Here is a 26,472-nt window from a genome sequence, read left to right on the forward strand (position 1 = left end):
AAATAATCCATGATAGAGAAAGCCGAACAAAATACAATTTCTCGGTAACGCATTCAGTATGAATACTTTCCCGTGAATTCGTGAATTAATCAATATGCGATATTAAATAAACAATTTTTTTTATTAAATTAATAATTGTCCAGTTTGTCACAACTTCATTTATATTGATATCGAATATGCATATATTAATATGCATATAAGTAATTTTCAGTTTTATCACCCATCCCATTGTATTCATAAACCTTTGCCTAAGGTCCATATTAATATTTTTGTGATCCTTATAAAGATTCATAATTTGTTCAAAATGAAGAAAGATACACGAACGATGAGCAAAAGCGACGTTTATGATGTTAATAATGTTAACAACGAGGCAGAGAGACATGTTATAATAAAGTAATGAATTTTTATAATATAAAAGATATAGAATAGAAGATTATAAATATTAATGGGATTTGCAGCGTGTATAATTCTTTGTATCAGTAGCCGGGAAAAGCAGATAATTTGAAGCGTTTTTCTCAGCCGCGCATTTAATTTCGTGCGATTAAAACGGACTAGTTTTTGCGCAATTATGACGCCGTCGGCGCCGCGGTGGTATCTGAATGAACGTTTAAGTAGCGAGGATTTCAGACAATGAGTTTTGTTGAGAATGCGTTAGAAGGAAGAAACTGGAACAGTAAGAGAAAATGCTCGCAATGCGTTTGCAGAACGTGCCAAGACCAATCTACCATTTTTTCGTTCTCTTGTACCACCCCTTCTATGCTTTCAACTATTCACCCTCTGGCGTATGACTATTTTTGAGATAGAATCTGCATAATTATACGTCGCTGCTTAAAAATGCATTTTTTTCATGCAATTAATCACTACTCAACACTCCAATATTAAGTGCAATTTGTTGAATTGTTAATGATCAAGAAATAATTTTCGTAAAGTATTAAGTTGTAATATTATATAATAACAGCGAGTGAATTCTTCAGCATTTTAATATAAACGTCATTGACAAATAATTTGAATTCTCTCAGCGGAAATGCAGCAGAAATGTAAAAACTTATGCTGGTTAATGTTTTCTGACAATTTTCATTTTATATCGAAAAAATCTTAAAAATATTAAATTTATTTGAAACTTTAAAACATTAATAAGTGAACAGTCTACGGAGATTATTAGCAAGGCAAAAATCTATTTCAATTGATATAACTAATAAGAAAACGTTATGTTCTACAATGGCGCAAAATTTATTACAGTTTTATGGCTCCGTAATGTTCAAAGCAATATCCGTAACGTTATCATAAACCCGTAATATCGATAAAAATCGAAAATCTTTGATTTGCGTGGATTTCGAGAAGTTTAATCCGCGACATTCTCGAATAAATTTTTCGCTCCAATTATTCGAAAGAAACTGTGAGACAGTAAGAAAATTAATTCAATAATTTACTTGGCCTTCTGTTTTTGTTTTTTTTTTAATTCGGTTGATAACACGATGATACTATTTGGTACATCTATGTTAAATACATGTGTTACCGGAGAGATCGTATATATGCAGAAACTGTGTTGTAACTCTGTTTAAAATATAATGACAAACAATTTTATTTTGTTACTCGGCAATATTTTTTTTTCCTATTGTAATGTTGGTACTCGCGTTTTGTGATCCAATGTTTGATAGAGGCGTGATCGACGTCTGTGTTCGATGTGAAATAACCGCCCAATGGAATTTTCGCCGCGATGTTTTGCAGTGAGTTCCGCGTAACAGTTATTCCAATAAAAAGGGAAAAGGAATTGCGCGATATCGTTTCCGATGGTGCCCTTTGTGAAAATCGCTCGCGCGCGCGTTCCATTTGTATTCCATTTTCACCGCAAATTTCGCGCGCACAAAAATTCCGTTAATGCTGCGCAGACACAAAAATCTATCAGTTGTACACGCGGAGTTGGTACATGCAAGAAATTGTTAACCCGGAAGAGGAAAAAAAACTAACAGAGAGAGAGAGAGAGAGAGAGAGAGAGAGAGAGAGAGAGAGAGAGAGAGAGAGAGAGAGAGAGAGAGAGAGAGAGAGCTCGGAAGTGTGTATTTAGGTTCGCGATTGCGGAAAGGTTGAATCTCCACGGCAGGTTGCAGCACACTATCCATAAATATCGATTTCCGATGAATTCCATCACATCGCGCTTCTCGCAGTTGTCATGCGGCATTTCTTAAGACCTTTAAGTCCACAAAGCTTGTTATGTCGATCTACGACCGACGTCGGAGTGGCAAGAAGTAGAAAATGTCGGACGCGGACGTGGAATCTGCTTGGAGGCAGAGAGTCGAGGGCCGGTAGGACGGAAAATTATGATCCACTCAGGGCAAATCCCTACCCTATTTCTGACGGACAAAATCCTTGAAGTTTCTGGCAACGTTTATCATGAAACTCGGAAAAAAAGGGAAATACACGAGGGAAGCGTGGTGTTGAGCGCATGCGCTATACCGGAAAAAGTTTAGTGGCTGCTTACACGCCCGTGTAAAATTCGATGAAAGTAATTTAGAGTGGTGAAGTTACAAGTAAACTTTTAAAGACGGATTTTCGAAATGTTCAATTAACGCAATTTTGACAAGCTGTAAGTGTCTCCCGCGACGATCATTAGATAGAGACCGTTTATATTTCCATCACCGATGTTATGACGATTTTCTCTGGCCAATACGCGATTTGCAAGAATTCATTAAACGGAAATGCGTGACAGCATTGTATTAAGTTAATAAATGCATTGTCGTATATATGCAATTGATTCAAAAATATTATAAACTTGCGAATTATGCAGTATCGATAATCTCTAACAACCAATTTCTGGGACACAATGGCAGGTGGGAATACAATGAAGTAAATGATATCAAGGGATATTTACGACAAACAATTTCTATTCATTTCATCAAGTACAAAGGTTTGCAACTGATCTAAAGTCTTGTAATTAATTGCACAATAACTATTCGCGAATGAAATATAATCTATAATAGGATGTAGTATTTATTAACATATTTATAATTATTCCGATAGATTAAAAAGAAATTCAATACACATATAAATTTAACTGGATTAATTAAAATATCAAAATTAGATAATTTTTTATATTTGTTCAGGCAAATAAGATTGAAACTCATCCTTTCAGCTACAACGGCGAAATGAAGCACGCAGTACCATCACGTGGAACTTTCTCATAGAACTTGAGAATCGAGAGAAGAAGCTTGTTCATGACACTGACATCAATAACTGTCGAGCAAATAGACGTGAGTGCTTATCCGTGAAAGGAAAATTGCTGTTCTTCGAAGGCGGACAGCCTACTTCTCGCATCGCGCGGGACTCATACTTTTCAATTTATCTCACACTTCAACATGGACTCAAATATTGTACAATCTTTTGTGTTGAAATAGATAACATAAAATATATGTTGACGCAGTCAACCTCTAAAATAAAATGCGCCACATTGAGAACTGTTATACTTTATTTTCAGTATATTAAATGAATTTTCAGAAACTAATGATACATCGTAAAAATATGATCTTCTTAGCATCTCGATTTTTTTTCGTTCATCTTGATTTCGCAATTTCAATACTTTTTTTCCTAGGGAACCATCTTTTTCGCGGTAGAGATTAAAGTTCACGATCTCACGATTCCATCCCGCGAGGATGTGCGACGGGGTATAGATTCGACAAAAATCGTTTACCGCAGATCGCATAGCCGGTTAGCAGCGCGAATAAACACGAGCCGCGAGTATATTTGCGAGACCGTAAAAAGCGTAAGCAATTTTCCCTCGCCACTGTGGAGCGAATTACTAACTTTTCGAATATCGCGAGCTGAGAGAGGGTCTGGGAGTTACCTAGTGGAAAGAAGTAATCTCGCCCGCGTTGCAGCATCTCTCGTTTTCTTATTGGACCATCGTTTAATGTGGGACGGGACGGTACTCGTTTTCGCGAGGTCAGATTAAAAACTAAACTTGTATCAGGCTCGTGCAGTTGAATCCTGTTGAACCGTGATTGATACACACTTTTTTGTTTTTCATTTAGTATCAACAAACTTGATTAGTTATATATTAATTACATAATACGCTATAAAAATTTATTTTATATATATTTAATATATTATTGTATTAAAAATCTAAAAATAAAATTTATAAAGTTTAATAGAGTGAAATTTTTAACTGCTTATTTATAGTCCCAGCTTTAAATAAGAAATTTTCGATTATTATTAGAAAAATTAACACAAAGTAGCACAATCAATTTTTAAATTAACAAAAACATTATTTATAGGTGAAAATTGTGTTTTTCAAACTATGTGTAGAGAAGTCTTATCTTAACCAATCAATCAATCAATTCACAAAGAATTGGAATTGTAGTAAGTGATGTTTTTAACAAAGTTTTTAACAAAGTTAATATTGTTTTATATACAAATTTTCTATTCCATTCTTCATAATTCGATCTCTACCCATCTTCTTTATATATGTGTAAGAAAATTTAAATAAAAGTTTTATAAATAATATATTTATTTAAAAAATATCATTTTAATTATTGCAATTTTATTACCTGTAATATATTTTATATTTTCGTTTTCCATTTTATATCGTTTATCTAAATAATGAATTCATAAATTAATTATTTTAATATCAGAGTTTTTCAGACAATATTATTAACATTATAATATATTAAAAATACATCTCTCTTAATGTTCACAATTATATTTCTTAAAGATTTTAAAACATGTATAAAAAATATTTTATATAGACAACTTTTAGCAAAAAGTATAAGAAATAGTAATATCTCTTTACTATTTAAGATTCTTTATACAAATTTCTTTATACAAAAATTATTTTTATCATTTCTTTTCAAACTTGCTCTGCCTGAAATATTGTTTTACAATGAGTTTTATTGAACTTTGTATTTCTGTGCATACGCTTCACTATATGCACAATAAATCGACAGATAGTATTAAATGTTTTAGAATTACGTCAGTATTTATTAGTTTTAATCAAGTTATCTCAAAACAATGGATTTATGAAACATTAAATATATCTGCGATATCGTTTTATGTTCGTAACTTAATATACATATATATTCTATATATTTAATATTTAATATTTAATATGATTTTCAAAAAGATTCATTATTTCATTAAAATAAAATATTTGCCACTTAGTGACACACGATGTGCAGCAGCGGAATTGCGGTACGTTAAAATCATGTTGCCCCGTAAAATACAAATTCAAATTATAGTATAGTGTCTAAAATAATTAATATTTCAAAAAATAATAATTGCGCACACATTATAATTATAAATAATTAATTTCGGACAAGAACAAAAAATAACAAATAAAATGATAACATTAGATTATTGATCTTGTAATGACTTTGTTGTGAATGCAGACTTCCTTCTTCACTCAAATTCCTTTGTTGTATTCATGTAACTCACTCGCGAAAATACAATTTTGTAATTAATTATGATTGCACGATATTTTACACGTCAGTTTCGAAATCATACATAATATGCGCGCATACTGCGTTGATAACAGAAGAAAAAAATACAAAGCTATCCGTCTGCGTCATTTCGATATGTAATATCGCTTCATACGTTGCAATTAAGGAAAGCGAGTCAATGTTTAATCGTCAATTAACACGCGACTGATTGTCCGGAAAATTGTTCGAAAATAATCATTGCCTCAAAATGCATAACGATCTGTTAACGGTGGAAATTAATAATTATTGATAATGACTAATAATAAGGCAACATGTTTTATTCCAATATTTGTCACGTTAAATAATGTTAATGAGATATGAAGTAGATCAGGTTATCGCCTCTCGGCTTGAGACTCGGGAAGCGAATGATAGTGATCTTGTGTAACAATAATGTGCTCGGCATTACAATAACAAATGCCGAGAGTCTGTTGAATTAATTCGTTACCGCTACAAAATATGTGTAACGCGCAATATAGATTAAACAAATATATCGAATATCCTATTCTTTGTATCTCAAATTAATTGTTAACAAAGCGGGATATCACTTTCCGTTCATTTCATTCTATTCGACGATTCAGATGCTACTTGACTTGATACAAAAATGATACGTGTGTATTATATTTAGATCCGCAAAGTGAAATTCAAATCGCGATACGAAATACGCTTGAATCTAAACAGTAAAAAGATACTACTGGCCATAAATGTCACGGAAAAACCATATGTACGCACATTGCACATTGTAAAAAGCGAATGTCGAGCTTTGTGTGCCGGTCTGGTTGGCGCATAAAAGTATTTAACATGTTAAAATAAATCGCAGAAATGTATTTACTGTGCAGCCTGATAATCTATTCATGTGTAATGATAACGTTTGCTGCGAACATGTTTCGAGAGAAAATAACGTTTCAAAGATATGCGAAGTGACTCGCGCTACTTGCCGACGAGTATTATTGCAAAAAAGATAGCGTGATGCTTTTGTGTCAGGCAACATTACATGCCAGGTCGTAAAATATAAAAACACGCTGCACAGCGATCAATTTGCGCTTTCTTTATATAAAATATTTAAATTACTTATTATTTTGTTATAAGACGAATATATCAAATATTTAATCCTTATTTATTTTGATAATAAATTAATTCTGATATATGAAGTATCATCGTGCATTGATATTTAAAGAATAGAATTTATTTTTGTTTCAAAAAAGCATTTATATAAATTAAATTATTGATATTATTTTTCATCAAATTTTTACGTTTCATATATGAATATTTTTCATTGGTTATATATATATCTTGGTTATATATATCTGTAGTGTAAACTTATTTTAATTTTTAAGCTCTTTAACGGAAATCAATATATGTAGCATGAAAAAAAGAATATCATAGTGATGATAAACAATTAATACTGTTATATTTTATATCTATACTGATGACAGTCCTCTTATTGCAAATGCGGTTTTTTCCCGGATTGATTGACGCAACACTGGAATAAACGAACGAATGTTTCTGCATCCCGCGTGAAACTCAAAAAATGCGGTTTTTACAACAAGATTTAAACAGTTTCGTTGATTGCAATAAAACAATCGCATTTCTTTTATCTCAATTTTTTTATTGAGAATTCCTCGTTCCGAAAGCTTGGACTGTAACTATGCGCATTAAATCCCACTCCATAAACTGAAAATTCGATGTTCTAAATGCACTTTTAATTAACTGAAAATATCGGATCGATCCGCGACAATTCGTTAATGGACAGTCAGTAGACAGACACGTTTTCCTCTAAAATTGATTAAATACTGCGAGCGACGAATTTCTCTTTAACTACGGTAAGTTTGAAAGCACATTATATCTCTACATAGTTTCGCACCGTATAACCCCCGTGTTAATTTAACGCAGTAGTTTAGTAATTACATGCATTCGTGAAATTTCATTTCCGCGGTCGGATTTAAGTAATTAATATGAGCAAAGGTAATTAAGAAAATAACATTAAAAGTAACCGAAGCACACTTACTTCCGGCGTATTTATATCATTAAGTGATACAAAACAGGATTAAATTAAGTCAACATCACGTAATTCCACGACAAAATGAAGAAATAGTTTAGACAATCGTTCAGTGACGAGGAAATTGCATTAACGTGGTGATTTCGTAAGAGAATAGCAGCTAATAAATTATTCTCCGATTAAATTATTACTCCCTATTTGTTCCATTGTATTTCCAAGTTATCTGCGCAGTTACGATCTAACCCCAATATAACGGTATTACAGGTACCTTGTACGTACGCTTCGAGAGATAAGTCGTTTTTACGACCATAATTCACAGCACACGCAATATCTCAGAAACCGGCCGATATCGAAAAGTGCTCAGATAAAAGCGGATCACTCCTAGTCGCTCCAAGTTGCGCGCCAACAGCGCGCAACGTATCGCATCCCTCGCATCCCAGATCACGCCCTCGTCTAAGATAGATTTTGCATTTTATGGCGGATAGATACTGCGGGATTGCTTTATCGCCTGGCGAGGTGGCACGCCACGCGTTTTGCCTTATCATCCGCGTGTTTCTACCGAAGTCAAAATTGAAATATAATCCACAGTATTCTGTGCCCTATTCTCCACCCCCTATTTGTCCTTATCTCATCTTACTGTCCCAAAGTTCCATCATTCCGTCACCTTTCCTATTTCCGTTAGCCGCAGCTGTTAGTTAATTTTCTACTAAATAGACTAGCTTCCTCTCTTTCTCGCTCTCTCTCCCGTTTTCGTTTTTCCTTCGGCTCCGTACGCGCTCGAATCAGAACGATACGCGATGTAAACTAATTAACATAGTTTTAATTGTATTGCTTAGTTACAATCGCACACGTAGAAGCATCATAATGCGAATAAATAATGGCCGGGATTGTAATTATATTCAACTCTCGACTCGTTTACATTCATCATCGTCGCCCACTGTTTAGCTACTTATCTCGACATTTTCGGTGTCGAGAATTCTTAGAATCGTAAGGAATGATAAGACTGCTCATTAAATGTGCTTATTAAGTGTATTCGTAGACTGCGCGAAATTATCTTAGAAATCGCGTTTTCTCTCTGCTTTTCAAACGGAATACATGGAGCATCAGGCGTGGCATCATCGCGAGCCACATGCATTTCATAATGATCTAATTAACCGTAATGCATTTGAGGCTTACTTGATGAATCGTCTACGTTCTTGGAACTTGCACCGCGACATTATTTATCTGCGAGAACAGATTCGCTTTCCGCGCGACGCCGGTCGGACGGAACGAAATCGAAGCACGAAGCGTTCTTGTTCGAGAGCAAACAGAGGCGTCGCGAGAGTTAGCTCCGGATATTTTGAACAATATTACGGCAATACTGGCAGATTATAGCAGCCGCTACCGCCGCCGCCACCGCCGCCGCCGCCGCTGCCGCCGCCGACGCCGACGCCGCCGACGCCGCCGCCGACGCCATGGAAACTTGGCGGAGGGTTGTAACTCACGTCGGGGTTGCTTTAGTGCGACAAGAATCGGTAGTGACGGTAGAGGGAGGCGACGAGCCCGGGGGGATGGTACAAAAGGGTTTGCGCGGAGAGCACTCGTGACGAGTGCGAGAGCAACCAGCCGGCTGCACCGCCCATGGCAATTCCGGCAGGCCCGCTGGCTAATTGTTCTTGCTGCAAGTTACGAGCCGGTTCTCTCTATACCGGAGCGATGACGAGCGGCTGCGAATTGCCGCTCTCTCGAATTTCGGCAATTCGCGCACGACACGCTCTTCCGGCTCGCGTTGCCGTGAGCAATGACCACGGTCGATTTCCGGACGATGATTCGACGTTACGTTAAAACATCATCGAGTGTACGTAGCGACAGTACCGACGATGCTCGAAGACTAATTACTCAAGTATATTTGCGGTATTGATATTTCTTTATTGCTAATTATAATACAAAAGTCAATTTTGTCCGTTGCTCGTTGTAAAAAATTAACATTTTTGCAAAATTAGCATTTTTGATAATGTTACATAAAACGTATCATATATATATATATATATATATATATATATGTATACATGATAAAAATAATGGGAACAAATGCAATTAAAAATGTTATAAAATAAAAGTTAAATATGTTATATGTTATAAAATTATAAGTTTATGATAATTATTAATAATATAGCAATTTTTTTATGTCAGAGATATTTTATCGATAGTATCGCGATATATATTAAGTGACATCTCATTAAATCGAAGATATCGTATAAGAAAATAAAAAGAAAAAGAGAGAAAGAGCACCATCGTGAAAATGCTGAATTCAATAATATTGTATACGAGTCTGCTATTATCAGCATCGAATTTCAACGGGACTCGTATCCGGCGGCATGAGAGGAAAGAAGATCGATTTTCCCACCGCCGCTTACTCGTGAATTTGCGAACAAAGGTCCGTATAAAACATTCCGGTGCAACGAGATCGATGATTGTGTGCGCTGCGCGGAATGGATTAACAGGAATCGATTGTCAGATACGAGTCGGATGAAGGGACGGTATGCGAGATCTGACGACGGTTGAATTAGACTGGTATTGCTAAATACCATCAGCCTGAGGTTAATTGTTCTTGCCAAACTGCTATGTTACGAGCTTCGTTGGGCGATGACGAGTGACTCGAATGGAGAAATTTGAATTTCGATGGTACGTTCATCGTCCGTCGAGCAAACTCGATTCTACGTGCATGGTTTAATAAATCCGACGATTTAATTTAGCGATTTTTCTCAGGAAGAAAGTGGTAAACGCACATAAATATTCTCAAATTAAAGTCAATCATGAATAATTTGCAAGAATAATCTCAGCGAGAGATCTGAAAGAAATAATAAACTATTGGAACGATATAATCTATTAATCCATTGAAAGAGTATCATGTGGCAAATTGTTGCATTGTATTGTACCTGAATATATTTGCAAGTGAAGCGTGTCATTACCAAATGGTGTATCTCTATTATTATATTACAGAAAATATTCTGATATTATTACATCCCTCAGTAAATAAATTGATACTTTATATTCGAGATTTCTAATGACTTTTATATTATCATAAAATAATAGAAAAGATAACAATAATAATTTATTATTACTTAAAAAATAGATTGATTAAAATATAAATTAAAAAATAAAATCTACTGAAATCGATATTGTCCATTGCAAGGAAGGTTTAGTATGCTTTTCAAGAGAAACAATTTTCTATTCAAAGAGAGCAAGTGCAATTCAAATATAGTACAATTAATATCTGTGGTTAAGGTTTATCGTAGTTCGATAATCTTTGGCGCAAATTTCGAAGAGCAACGCCGAGTGAATTTCTCGCGGAAGTTACGTCGGAGACCAAACGAAGCGTTAAACTACATACAAAAACCTGAATGTACAATCGACACATGCGCATTCGCAGTCGCGTGATGTATACAGACAATCGTCCTACGTATCCTCTATATCTCACATTGTACCTATGTGTGCACGAGCGTCACATGTACACATGCAGATGAACTGACACATGCGCGCACGTTTCCTACTATCTCAGCGCGTGCGTTTACATACGCACATGCACAAGTATCGAAGGAAATGTAGTTTCGCATAGGGGGGTTTTCACCCCCTGGGGAAGATACCGAACGCAGGAAGGAAAATGCGGTGAGGAGACGGAGAGAGTGGTCGGGAGAAGAGAGTACCAAAGAGACAGAGAGAGAGAGAGAGAGAGAGAGGGGGGGGAAGGCGAGGGGGGAGTATGGCGAAGCGTCGGGCGCGGAGACAAATTGTCGAACAGTGCTTGCGGTCGGACATACACATGTTCGCCAAAGTTGGGTTACATTTAGAAAACAGGATTACAGTTTGCCCGACGGTCCCCGGTCCGCCAACCGGGTAGGAAATAGCGCGGGGAAAGGAAGATAGAAGGAGAAGGACTCGAAGACTATGAAACTGCAATGCACCTGCACACCGCGCGCGCAGGTGGCTTTTCAAGTTCGCTCACTCGTGGTGGTCCCGACGTGTTGTAACAATGTGCCGTCACGATTGCGAAATCGACGGAACCCGGGACCCCTCTTCTCATTACGCAGTACCTTTTTACAGCTGCTCCCCTGATGAACGATTCAGTAGTGCCGCATCGATCGACGTTGCTCGCAATGATTTCGCAGATGTTAAGTACTACGCTCTGCGAGATAGGAAATTCGCGGTAAATCGATACTCGAAATAGTACTTGTTAAATATAGCCGCAAATGAAATATTATAATCGGACACTATTAGATCAACATTAGACAATTATAGTATTATATTCTAGATATTACAAATAATATTAGGTTATAGTTTATAGATTGTAGAATATGGATTAGAGATTATAGATTATGGATTATAGATTATAGATACAATAAGATAAAACTTTATGGTATTCCTTTCTATAATTTAATTATTCACTTTAACAATGAGAGAGAAGCTGAAATAGTACTTTTAATAGCAGTGCTGTTTGCCGGAGGAAACAAATTTTCAAGCAAGATCAGGTTAATAAATAAAAGAGCTCGGATACACAATCTTAGCGAGGAATATCAACTGAGCATCCATCCACCGAGAGAACAAAGTTGTTCGGGCGAAGTTTACAATTCATTTTGGAAGAGCACTTTCTGAGTTTAGAGGCAAGTTTTATTGTTGTAAACACACAAATTGGTGGACAGCAGTTGCTTATGAAAGCAAGCGGTTAGCATCAATATTGAGTTGTCATCCGCGTAGAGACGTGCATGCAGGGGAGGGTGCAGAGAGAGAGAGAGCATCGTTTCATGCATTCGCCGAGACGTGTTCTTCCTCTTCGAAAAAGTAAACAGAGCCACCCCTGTTTACTCGTCCAAGCAAACGTTTTCGCCTTCGTGCACTCGACACACCCGTTGCCGCCCGCTTCGTGCCTCCTCAAACGTACGGCGCGAGATTGTCATGTTCTCCCTCAGCACGCTACATTTTGACTTATAAATCAATACGGATACGTATTTACAGCTCGTACAGTGCCATATTTTCGCAGCAATGTTATTTGAGATCGACTTGGATATACATACAAAAAAATCCCTATATTTTTTAAAATAATCGGATTTCTTATAATCCGGTTATTTTTTTTTTTTAAATATTGGAATATTTAAAATAGCAGATAGTATCAATTTTTATCATTTATCACGAAAGAAGTAGCTGGTAGCTAACGCATACAATCATAAAAAATATGTTTTCAAAGCAACACTTTTTCAATGAAATAATTTATCACTGTCACCTGAATAATTGCTTTTAATTATACATTTTGTATACGATTGACTCGTCGTAAAAATTATTGCATTGTTATTGTTCTGTTGAAACAAAATAAGTTTGATATAAAATAAAGTAATTAATTCGCATCGCGTAGCTATCAGATCTTATTAATAACGCGATACAATAAAAATGAGAGAATCAAAGTTTGGCTCGTGAACAAAGTTGTTATTCGGGACAACAAGTAGTAATGATCGAGTTTGAACCGAGCTCATAAGGCGCGTGATAAGATTAAACAGAACGGAACGAGTAAAGGGAAAAAAAAATAACAAAGGATTGCCATATGCTTTCTCGAGAATCCGTGATCTTCGAAAACTGATCGCGATATTCGACTTGCGTGCGTCCAACTTGAATCTCGCCGCAGCTTTACGAGTGTAAGTTTTACACCTTTGACTTTATTCGCCAACTTGGAACATGCGCGTGTAAAAGAAGTTCTATAGCTTTCTGTCCTTTATCAAGAAATATAGCTAACTCAAAGAAGCAGAACGATTCATCTTTGGCAACTGTATCATATATTAAATCAGATCCACATTTTATGTTTCATCGCGGTAAATCACTTTCCTCGTTTTCATGAGGCGGCGCTATGGGATAATTTATTGATTCACGATATTGGCTTAGACGACATCAATCACCTATTGTTATAAAGACCAGTTCGTCATAAATGACGAACGTAACATAATAACGGTGCCTGAAAGGAATATAATTATTATAATGCTACAATGGAAGTATGATCCTTTTGAAGTTCGAATAATGAGACAAGGTGCGCGTAACCGGTTTCTAGCATGTTGCGTGTATTCATAGCTTGTGTGCGAGTAATATGTGAATTAAGTACGCATGTCTGACTCACAATGCAGTCTTTGTGCTGTCTATGCGCGCTGTAATACGCAAAATATCGCGCCATCGATCCGTTTTTCCGTAGGACGCCACCAAAATTCAAACAATATAAAGCGCATCGATTTACGCTTTATTTCTCATTTTCCGTAATAAACTCAAAAAATAAAGGAGAGTAAATGTTATACCGATTGATGTGCTAAAACTCTTCTTATATTCTTTTTATTCTTTATATTATATATTAATATTATGATGTAAATGTGTCTATAACGTTCGAATTAAAAAATTTATCACGCGCGAGAAGAAATGCGGGAAAAAATGCGGGAACAAATTGGATGAAGCTTTATTCCTTTCATCAAGCGTTTACTATTGGTAACTCATATAAACCGGCGCGGCGTATAGAGTCGCATGACAAATGACTTTTGGCCCCATTTATGTCGACTTAACGCGACGCGAGAGACTATCCATCTCCGATTTTTGCTTACAGTAGTTAGTCTTCTCGGTATCGTGCAATATTCAGCCGGAGGCATCAACCGGGTTTCAACCTTTTCACGTCACGAAAGTTGGAAATTTCCGCGCCGAGAAACAGCAAGCGCCCGATATTCGGGTGTTAATTAATCGACAACGTTTTAAGACGGGCGTACTTGAGATACCGATTCGAGAATCACTCCTCTCTCACGCTGTTCATATACATCACCGCCCTCCAACGCCGTTCTCTTTTGTATGCAATTCCTTCTTCTTCTCCTTCTCCTTCTCTTCTTCCTTCGCTTCATAGCGAGTTATTACAACAACCCTCCATCTCTCCCAACCCTTGTTACCCGCCGTTAATTAGAGTACAGTCTGCTACCGACGACAACCAACTGCAAAGGAGAGTCTTCAAGGGCGAGAGTCTCCTATGCCGCAGTATTCCACCACTTCGTTTCCCCCCTTCGCCTAAACTCACCCCAGCAGCGTTCTCTCTCCCGCCCGATCCACTATCACCGGAGCACGATGTTTGCGGCTTGAATTATTCCGGCGGATCTACACGCGACCCTGGATCACGCTTTAAAGGATCTGCTTGTCTAGCCCAGTCGTTACCGCGACGACATCGCTTACGACGGAGCCAGGATCTAACTGGAGGGACCTTACTAAATGGACGGAGGACGCGTAACGATCTAGAAGATTGATGCGCCACAATGGCGCGCGATAGTATGTTCTCAGTTTCCCAGAGTATATATATTGTGCGTTGCTCGACTTCGGACTTTGGAATACGGCGACATTCCGCTTGGCGAATGTACGTATATCACATTTGCATCGTCATGCTTATGCCGCCGACTATATTTCTGCAAGTCGCTTTTGCCGTACTTGTGTTTGTTAAACAGAAACTCGACATGATATAACGGATTACTTCTGGGTGGAAGTTTAGTTATCCGAGTAATATATCTAAGAATTAATTATTACGTTGCGAAATTAGGATATTAAAGCAAGTACACTCACGAAGTAGAGCACGACCCCAATTTTCAAAATGTAATTTTTAATCTTGAGAAATATATCACTTGACCTATGTTTCTTATTACAAATGTTGGCGAGTAAATCTTGTAAAAGCAAGGAAGGTGCAACTTCGAGACCTGTTCATTAAGACAAACAAGGTAAGATATGTCGGAGTTGTAGAACGGTAGTGCTTAATTTCTCACGATGAAGTTCTAGTGATTAAGACTGCGATCAGACTTCGTGGAAGTTGCAAACTCAAGGACGCTCACTTTCTCATATCAGCTTATACCGCGGCCTGTAACGGTAACCTTAGACATAAATGGAGAAAATTGAGTTACTTCAGGCACGTTTCAGATTGATTTCTAGGTAGAGGGGCCCTATATCTTTCTACGGAGCGAAGCGTGATTGGTTTTCAATCCGTTCTACGTGGATCGAATGATCATTCGGTAAAACTCTCTACTTCGGTTAAACCCGCTTGCAATATCGTTTTTCTGTGTATGCGATAATTTGATCCTGCTGTAGATACATTGTTACCGATTCTAGATCTTCCGCGTTTTCTCTTGGGAATACGTAGGATAAAATACTATCGACAACTATACTTTCCTACAACCAAGTACGATTAGTCGACTATTTTTAAGTTACACTTTATAATTTAATATTATGATATTCGTAATGATATTTCCAATGTAAAATTCTTCAAATACAAAATATAAATATTTTTATAAATTATATATAAATTATTTATATAAATGTAAATAAATACTAGATTTTGCATCGAGTTTTAATCGTTTAGGAAAATATAATACGCAATGCCATATTTTGACGACACTCTCGTATTATATCGCATTATATGAGTTTATGGACCGCACAATCCACTTATCAACGTATCGTGTATATAATACAATTTCATTATTATACGCAAAAGTTATGAGATCATAAAGTGAGATAGTTATGGATGGTAATAACTATCGATTTGAACTTTCGATGGTGATAATTAACAATAAAATATATTAAAACCGTCCAGTCTAATCAATTATGGGACGGACTATTCCTGTAATTCGATTATTGCGACGTCCATCAGGCGGAGTGACGGCATTAACGGATAAATGTCGCGGGTTATAAAAATTTAATGTCCGTCGAGATCTGAATACTCGTGAGATTGCTTTTCTCTTAAGCGAGTATTTTATGCATTTATCATCATTCCCGGTTTGACGCTCCTCGTTACGCAGGCAATAGATTAAATTCTGAACTCATTTTTCCAGAGGAATATCATTAAAATAATTTATGATTGCATTAATGGAACATTTTCTCACAGCAACGTCTAATTTGTTCCAATGTCATTATATCTGGATTAAAATTTTCTCTTAAAACGTTTTAAAGTAATGTTGTATTAAGAACTTTGAACAGTACTTAACGTATAATTTTTATTTTATTGCATTATCGATCTTCTTTTGCAGAAAGTTTTCAAATCAATATTAATTAATTCAAACAGATATCATTGTCTATTATTTTATATTACTTTAAAAGGAATGTATTAATGACTTTTAACATTTTATCTTTAATTAATATTATAAAAACATATGGTCGAAGAGTTCTATTCAACTTTAGATTGGTTCATTTTACTTTGACGTCTCTCTTCTCAATTGCCGTGCAGAAAGCTGATGCGCCATTAATTGTACTCGTTTGCGAACTTTCAACCAATCGCGGCCCGTTAATTGACACTATCAATCCTTCGTATAGGTTATCGTGAAGTACGCTTTCAACGTTCGTCGTTGGCGCTATAACCTTGATTGCCAAAGTTCGAGTCGTTAAAAAAGATTCTGAGAAACGCGAAAAAAATAACGCTGCGCGATATTTCATCGTTTACCGCGCTACTTCTTTCCTTCCTTTTTCGCTTTCCCGTCGGACGAATGAAAATATGTCGCATAAAAAAAAGGGAAAACGCATATGAGCTCGTTTTGACATGTTTTTTCAGTTCGTAACGAAGCGACGCGCGATGCGGTCCGAAGAATAATTTATCATAATGTATTATCATACAAAAATGAAGATTAGTGTGCGTGACAACTGCAAATATCGCATGTTCCAAATCATGCGGAATGATAAATGATGATAATAACTCACATGTATAAAGAATTAGCTGCACATTACGTTTTAATTTTAACTAATTTAACATCAACATTATATTTTATTATAACATTCATATTTTGCAGTTAAATTATCCTGAGCACAGCATTTCATCGAAAATATTTATGTCTTTTAAAAGAAAAATAAAAAAATATTATATTATTATTAAATTAAATTCTTTTCTATTCCATTATCGTAATTTTATTTGTCTCTATGGCAAAGAATAACAAGTATTGTACTCACTGTATCCTCCCACGTAGATCGGCGTCCATGTTACTTGAGTGTAGGCCAAGGGAGTCGCTGCGAACAACACGGCGCTAAACCATACCGCCCGACGTACCGCACTCATTTCACTAACGGCCTCAATAGTTGTCATTTTTTTTTTCGCTTCAATCAGTTCTCCGCCTCAATATCATCTTCTCCGACATACCTCCGCTACTCTTCTTCGTTTTTATCTGCCACGCTCGATCCTCTTACTCGTTCCCGTTTTTTCCCCTTTTTTTCGTCCGAGCGCGGGCGCACAACAATACGTCACAGCCGTTGAATATCTATGCAATGGAAACGAAACTCTCGATATTGCTGTCGTTTTATCCTGTCGCGTTTGATAACTGGTATTTTCATATCATTGCGACCTGACGTCGCCTAACGGATGATAACTCGAAGGAAATTATAAGAATACGCTGCCGCGTGATTTCCATGCATAATATTTATGTGCGCGAGTCAATCAAAGAGTTCTTAGAAGAGGAATTTCATTAAGTGATTTTATCTGCGCGTTGGTAGGAACGAAGGATCGACACGCAAATGGGATGTCGAGGGATGAAAATTCAATAACAATATTATTTTAAAAATCAGAACAAAGAAAGATGTCAAGAGGTGCCAATGATTAAACAGAAAGAGTGAAGCATTCTTATTCGGTTCGTTGGTAATTAATCTTGGATTTTGGGTCATGGTCGAGTATCATGATACATAATCGACTCCGCGAGGCAACGAAATTAATTAAGCGCGATCACGTCTCTGCTCTAATTGGTGCTTGATACAAAATTAAAACACGCGCATTGTCGCCGGCGACAAATATGGAAATTTGATACAAAGAGAGGATAGCAGTCCACCGTTATTTTTCAAACGCACTTTTTCCGTGTCATCAAGCAAAAGAGCTTTATGTCACGTAAAATTTTGCACTCTCGTCGCCGTTATTTCTCTTCCTAGACAGAATCTTCATTTCTGCACGAGTCCTGATTTATGCACCCTATACTTCACGTTCCTTCTTCTCAGAACGTATTACTCCGTTCCTTCGGGTATAACATGAAGACACAATCATCACTTCCACCGACGGCGATCGCTAGAGTAACGGCCTTCCTTCTCTCTCGCCCCTCTCTATCTTTTCTTTTTTACGTTCGTAACATGTGCCAGACCGCTTTTTTTCTTTCTTTCGGCTCTTCACCGGACCCCGATCTTCCTCGCTCTCTGGCAGAATTAGACTTTTGCTCATGTAGACTTTTACTCGTTTTCCTAAATCCTTCAGTGACTTTGCCCGGATCAAAAAGCTTTTTTCTGGCGATACGAGATCCCGTCTGCAACAAAATAGCAAAACATTTCATTAGAAGGATCCCTTTGACGTCATCATCATTAAGAGATGAAGCACGGACAGGGTTCAAAGAATTTTCTTGGAAAATTCCAAGACTAAGGGAGACTATTGGAACCTATTTTCTGCAAATTTGTACCGTTATATCCTAGTGACTTTTTTAAATTTCGTAGTATTTGTCATTTATTTATAAAATTTTTCATATAAAATTTTTGTCTTTATAACAACAAAATGAAAAAAGATGAAATTGTAAAATTCATAACTGCAATATCGTGTGCTATGCAGAATATAAATATGTAATAATATTATGTATAATTAAATGAAAAATTGTTTCAATTTTATTGGTAAATTTTATGTTGGAGTATAAAATATATATATAAATATATGTATATATATATATATATATATATATATATATAGTGTATGTGTGTGTGTGTGTGTGTGTGTGTGTGTGTGTGTGTGTTTACACATGGTACTGGCTGTTCAAAATTATGACTTTTAAAATAATTTTTTAAATTTATTTAAATTTATTTTTTAAATTTTTAATTCACTTATTTTTTATTAACTACTTTTTGTATTTTAGTAAATAATACTATTAATAAATAATACTATTTGTATTATTATTTTAGTAAATATAATATTAATCTAATTTTCAAAATTAGACCAATCCGAGAGAGAGAGAGAGAGAGAGAGAAAGAGAGAGAGAGAGAGAGAGAGAGAGAGAGAGAGAGAGAGAGAGAGAGAGAATATACATCTATTTAAAAATTTACAAAATTATGTTAAATAAATATTTTCTCTCCGTTTTTTCACTTTCATCAACTATTATCCAACGTTTTCATCAACTATTATCCAACTTATATAATAAAACGTGAAAATATGACAGATGTAATAATTGTCTTGCGTAGTTACTTTAATTTTCGTCATGTCTCAATAGGAATGAAATTCATATCGTGCCAGAGCGAGAAGAGACCGTATAGTTTCTAGGACTCAGCTGCGCTGGCATTTGCATTTTCATCTGCTTGGAAATGTCGTCGATGTCTCGTTAGCGTATCTCCATCGAGGCGACGAGCGGTGCATAAGTCGGAGGTCATGGTTCCCCATAATGTTTCACGATGTCGCTGGCGAGGACTGGAGGCCGAAGGGGATGGCGACCCCATTACGGTGACGGCGGCAGACGAAGGAAGGTCGATGATTCAGTCGTTCATAATGTGACAAGCCGAAGTTATCCCGTCGTTTTGCTACCGAGTGTTATTCACTCGTCGTTATCTACCGTCATTGATTTTACCACGAACTTGTCCAGAGGTTATGAAAGCTACTTGATGTTCTGCAAGGACGACCATTATGCACTTTCTCTGGCATCAGTGGACGATCGGGCGCTTAGCTGCAAGGACTACATAATCTTCTTCCTCTTCCCCTCTATGCCCTTTACTATGCACTTATCGCTCGTCCGCCTTATTAGCTCGCGCTATCTTCTTAACTGCTCTTAACACTGCTTTAACCGAGATTCCTGAACACTTTCCTACACCGTAGCATTTTCCGGTCTACGATCATGCTCAAAGTAGAGAGCAACTTGCAACTTTCGCCATCGTATCATTCCAGAGTAAAGAAAGTAACTCCGTTAAGGACGTTTCTCTCAAGTGTATAAACTCAACTCGCGTAAATAACAGGATTTCATGCTCTTTTCTTTTTCTTCATTCAACATTCATTCGTTGGACAAATTTTTTTCTCCTTTTCTTGTCGCTTATCCCTCTTTTCACACCACATAGAAATAAAACAAAAATGCCGCACCGGAGAATAAATATATTTTATCATTTTAAATAGACGACAGTAATGATTATACTCGGGTCTGACTAGATGTTGACTTTATCCACTGGAATATTTTTTTGATGCAATTGTGATATAATATTTATTACAGAATGTAAAATTTTGGTTACACCTTAATTATTTTTCACCGCTGCCGCAAACGCAAATGAGAATTTTATTTGATAATTTAAATTAATAAATTTATATTTAATTAAATATTATATATAATTAAAATATTTAAATTTACATCTGGCTTGAATTGCATCCTAACTGAAGTGACGGTCTATAGATATTTCATTATACCACCAACCTCGCTTTTAGCACCCACTGTACTTTGGCTGATCACCTCCTTTTGCATACGAGACTCTAATTATAATTCGCCACTTTCATCAGACGTTTCCGTCGTAACCGAGTCAAGTGTTTCCCCTCCGAGACATCCCTCCTTTTATTCTTCTACTTTTTTGAGCAATTTCCATTGAGCCGCTGAACGGTTTCATCCAAAAGGTGCCGATGCAGTTAACTTAATTCAAGTGCTGATTGGGCGCGCAGCCGAAGAGATATCGAAATAGAAGAAGAGACATGTAACTGGAATCGACATGAAAGAGCGAGAGAGAAAGCCGCAAGTGGCTTGTGATTGTGTCATGCAATTATGGCTAGTCCCATTTGATAAAACCGACCTAACGGTAAAAGGGGGTTTCAATGGTAGAAGAATCAGCGGTTATCAGAGTGTCAACGACACAAAGACCAGGTCAGCCCTGTTCTATCTCTTTCTTTCTCTCCCTCTACCTTTTCACATTTCTTCCTGGGTCTTGCAATCTGCAATTTACTCTCCGCTTGGAAATGTTTTCTATCCAAATTGTCTTCGTTTTCAGTTATTACGCTTCTCTCTGTATGTACGTTTATGTGAGTAGAAATAATACCTCGATAGTTGTAATCATGTATCCTTCGCGCTAAGACAAGCAGTAAAATTTAATGTTTATGCCGAAACTAAATGGCCAAGTTTCCCATAGGGAAGATCAAATGTCCGAAGAGGCAAATAGGTACGAGTAAATAACATTTCCCGTTGCAAAGATAATTACTCAGGCCGCAGTTCGTGCGAGTTCACGCCATGTGTCTGAAGTTTGCCTCGCTTCCTCTCCCCTCTTTCCTCACCCCTTTGTCTAGCCTTGTTTCTTGATGCCCCGGCAACTTCTCGTTTAGCACCGCCGCAAATTAGCTTGCAACCGCGTTTTCCGCGTCCAGCTACAAGCGCCGCAATGCGCGCGCGCATCGTTTTCGTTTTCAAGGTGAGACACATGTTCTTCGGTCGAGACTTAATTAGAGGAACGCCATCTCTTGTGGAGATATTAGCCCGTACCTGTTTAATTTAATGTTCATTAAATATTCATTTGATGAGGTGAAAAGAGTTACGCAGGGCTCAATCATCCCCGAACTTGAAAGGGTTGCCGAAGTAATAAATATATAAGGTGTACCAGGTATTCCTTTGATGGAATAAAAAATTCCTCGCCTTGCGAAAATTTGAATTAAATCGAAGGTGCAAATAATGAATTTATAAAGAAATGATATACACGTGCAGGAGGAAGATGATGCATAAATTAATAATTGTAAGGAGTGCCCTTCACCCGCCGGTATCCCGGGGACAATAAAGCGGTGATAACGATGATGATAATTTGCTAATTCGTATCGTAAATGTGTACGGTTATTGAATCCGTGACGAACTGTCATAATTATTAATCGAGTTAGGCATCAATTAGTTAGAATATCGATTAATTGCGCATCAGAATGTATCTTAATCCGTCCGACAATCACGGCTTCCGATTGTCTGTGGCTTTAGATGACTGTGCGTTTCATAGTATAATTAATCATCTGACCACCCCCACCGATCAAACAACTCAAAGTGACGTTTCTTGCGGGGATCTAGCTGTAAATTTCGAACTAACGAGCAAAGTCATTCGGGCGTCGCTAAGATTAACGCATATATAATGATATCGGATTATACGGACGGACTCGTTATTACCTAAATTTATTGCAGGTCGCAAAAGTAAGCAAACTATTTGAACATCGCATCCCCTACAGATATTATGTGTGCTTATAAACTGTATACGCTTGTAATTCGATACTTTATGTTCTGAATCTCGCATAGTAAATGTATGTACGCATAGCATGATGGTAAATTCGTTCGTGAATATTTGTAAACTTATCGAGAAAACATATTCCACTAGTACTTGTTGAAATATGTAAAGTAGAAGCGGTCATGTTTCTGCGGCCGTGGTTTGGCTATTATAGTTGGAAGATATATTCTTGGATAAGACTGTATGCATCGAGCATTAATATTCAGGTCAGACTGAGCGTGAATTCTGTAGCGAATGTCGCGCTATATACCGTAGTACCACAAGCGCTTCTCAGGATGTACTCAAGTTATACTCGATGTTTCGTGGAAACACACATTAAACGTCGTTGATGCCTTCTATTTACGGTTGTAATCGCGTCGTATTCAAACGTCAGTATTTGTTAGAATCATTATTATCCTCAGATGAACCGCACTCCATTCCTAAATTTAAAAGGACTTCATTTCTGAAACTCTATCGAAATACGATATTTAAAATCGTATTTTTAATTTTAACGTTATTATAAATATATCTGTTTTATCGATTATTAAAAATAGCAGTTGACAAATGAATTGTCCTCATATTTTGTTTGCCTGATTATTTGTTCCTTCTCTAAAGTACACATCATCGACTACACAATTACCACGTCGCCATAATCAGTCAGGTTCCTCGCAGTGGTCCGATGTTTGCCAGCCGGAACGCGGTGCATTTAGTTTCTAATGGAGCTTAGCGACTAAGGATAATGACACGTTCGTTCTGCAGCAGCGAGCAACCTTCGTCCGAAACGTCGCAATACTGCCTCGTGCTAGTCCAAGTACCAGACAATATTTGTTTTTCACTCCAACAACTACGGCAAACGTAACGCCGCGTTGTTTGCAGGAGTAGGAACTTCGAACTGCCGAAAGGACAGAGAACGTCTCGTACGTGTTTACCAGAGCGATGTTTATTCGCGAACGAGGTGTGTTATAATCGAATCTCTAAATTAAATTTCGAAAAAGTGCTGCGCTATTAAATTCTCAAATAACACAACGCTATTATGTTTGATCAATGAGATAAAGTTATTCCGATGGATATTTTTAAACGTAGCATAAAGATATTTTTTGAAACAATTCCATTACAAAGAAAAATACAGACTCTTAAAGATTTTCTTTAAAAGTTTGCTACAGAAGAGAGATTTTTAATGCTACTTTATATTCCATGCCGTTTCTTATTTCATGCGGATCTCTCTTTTCGGTATGATAATACCTTTTGAAGTGTTGATAATTATTATCTCCGTTACAACTACGTTGCCAAGAACACGATGTTTTATATCATAGGTAAGGAGAGAAAAATATAAGGATTGCCATTATGACGATACAAAAGAAGAATGTCGCGCGTTTTTTTTTTCATCGCTCTAATCTTTTGAATTCTGAACAGAGTTAAAATAAATAAAATATATTTCTGCGTCATTACTTTTTGACATATTTTTTCTAGCCTGAGTTTTTATTACTATTTCAATTAAAAAAATTATTTGTTATCATCCATGTAAAGGTATAATATGGATATTTTTTAATTTATGACAATTTAGCGCACTTTTTCATATTATCATTTCATCATATTTACAGTATAAATCGTGTATGAGCGAAGATAATTTCTTACACTTGAGAAAACATTAATAAAATAGATGTATTATAACAACATATTATAATTTACGAAAGATATACCATTTCCTGTAAATAATATTGTTTTTGTAAATAGTAATATTGACATTTATATAACGCCATCAATTTCGCCTTTAAATAAACTCTGGTCTCTTTAATCGCGCTGTAAGGATAACAAATTTCACAATGTAAATCTTAATCTCGGTAAAAAAAAATGCTTTGTACTCCCGGACGAAGATATTTCAACATTCGCTTTCGAGTTTGCTCTCGAATACTTGATCGTGGATCCGTGTTTTTTCTCGCGGTGCAAGCACCGGGTATTGTTCCCCGAGCATGACAAAGTTGCGGCATGCGTTCTCTCGATGAGTACGCGTTGAAATCTACAAATGCACACATGCATCTATGGCTCGTAACCATGTGCCCCCCTCCCTCTCTCGTCCCTCACCCCTCCACCCTCCCTCCATCCCGGGTCCTCGCGCTCTACTTCCCGCGTGTAGCACTCGCGTTTTCGCGCATCCGTATCCGGGAAAAATATAGTTTCGGCCGTGTGCAAGTGCTTGGAGACGCGCCACCAAGATATACGATACCGACGCGATTTATCATCGTGACAATTTCGAACGGAGCACCCGTTTCGCAGCCACCGTTTTCCACCCCGTCCCCTTTGACCCCTCGGCGTTCTCCTCTCCTCTTGTTGTGTGCGCGCGGCAGCTTTCGCCATCGCATCGCACACGCCGCCCTCTTGAACACGCCGCCGTCTCTCGTTCGAGAACTGCGGCAAAAGTTGCTTATATGATTAATCGAGTCTTTCCCGCCGGCTGCTGTTTATCGCGTGTGTGTGTGTGTGTGTGTGTGTGTGTGTGTGTGTGTGTGTGTGTGTGTGTGTGTATGTGTGTACGCGTGGAAACTCCTCGCCGAAGGATTAAACTTACGTTTCCTTCGCGCCTTCGCGGCAGATGCGCGGAAGGCGATCGTTCGTATGCGGTTTGACACGGACACGTATCGATAACGGCGCAATTTCAGAGAGATGCGTAATAATGAAGCCCGATCTAAATCATTCAATGCAGACAGCTATTGATCAGTTCAACTCCGGAGGAGATCTACTGGAACATGACAAGGTGAATAATGATTGTCGGCCAGGAGGAAACATAATACATCATACATGCGAAATCCTTGTAATTTTAATCGAGGAAGTTTCGTCGTAATGAAAAGATAATTATATAAATTTCACAATTGCTTGTTCGCTTTCAATTTACACGATCGAATTATTATAAAAATGTTTTATATTTATGATAAATAAATTATATAGACGTTAATTAAATTTGTTTTATCTTTCAATATATTAAATTACAAATTAATACGCAAACGTAATTATTCATATTAAAAACTTTTCATTAAGGAAATGTAAAATAAATAATTTCAATTAAATTCCCGATTTAAAACGTAGTGAATATATCTCTTTTGCAAGATAATTTTGCAATCTGTATTGATAGCACGAATGGGCAGAAGCTATATATCAACGATATGAAACCAAAGGATATTCGCTGTTTTTAATAAATGTCACATGGTCGCGCAGATATCATAGATTTCAGGATAGCTTGCATCACGGGATTGGTACACGTAAGCCTTATTCTCTTCGTCGCGAGTAATTTTTCAATTTAATTAAAGACGATCGCGCTATAAATATACTCAGAGAAAGAGTGGATTTCTATCGTATCGCCGATGCCGCCACGATATTCACTGTGCAAAACGCACCTGAAAAAGAAAAAAAAAAATCTGGCCAGTCGTGAGAATAGGCGTAAATCTTCGCCACGAATTTCGCATTCGTTTTCCTTTTGCCCGGTATGGCAGTATAAAACGCTGGCATCAGATCATTACCCCACCTTTTGTTCCATCGCGTATATCAAATAAATGGGCAAGGATCGCGGGCGCGAAAGACTGGTGGCACAATGCGCCGGGTATTTACTATATTTTAGCCACTCCACTATCCTGGCATAACGTAGACGGTATATACGCGACGGTCGCGGAATTTCAGCTGCCGTAAACCTTTTTTATAGCTAGCCGTGGCTTTGCATGCGATTTCGACCGCGTTTCCTCGTACGTTTCGATGTTTCAATGAACCGCGTCCGCATTCACGAGCCTGTTTGGAGAATTCGGGTCGCTG

The 26,472-nt window shown here is 37.1% G+C and overlaps 1 protein-coding gene across 7 annotated transcripts in view; it reads right to left on the bottom strand.

The window, feature by feature from the left end:
- The window catches only part of LOC105425747 (uncharacterized), a 213,964-nt gene that overhangs the window by 152,354 nt on the left and 35,138 nt on the right, over positions 1-26,472 (bottom strand). For 4 of the 7 annotated variants that reach the window (XM_089081198.1, XM_089081199.1, XM_089081197.1 and 1 more), the window contains exon 2: positions 17,422-17,726. In XM_089081198.1, coding sequence (XP_088937324.1) covers positions 17,422-17,554 — 133 coding nt within the window. In that variant the 5' untranslated portion in view covers positions 17,555-17,726. Of the gene's footprint in view, positions 1-17,421; positions 17,771-18,306; positions 18,750-26,472 lie in introns of all 7 variants that reach the window. The other 3 variants (XM_089081200.1, XM_089081196.1, XM_089081194.1) reach the window with 2 other exon arrangements.

This window comes from Pogonomyrmex barbatus, unplaced genomic scaffold, assembly GCF_055798465.1.
Source record: "Pogonomyrmex barbatus isolate J1 unplaced genomic scaffold, ASM5579846v1 scaffold4, whole genome shotgun sequence".
In the NCBI taxonomy this organism is placed as follows: domain Eukaryota; kingdom Metazoa; phylum Arthropoda; class Insecta; order Hymenoptera; family Formicidae; genus Pogonomyrmex; species Pogonomyrmex barbatus.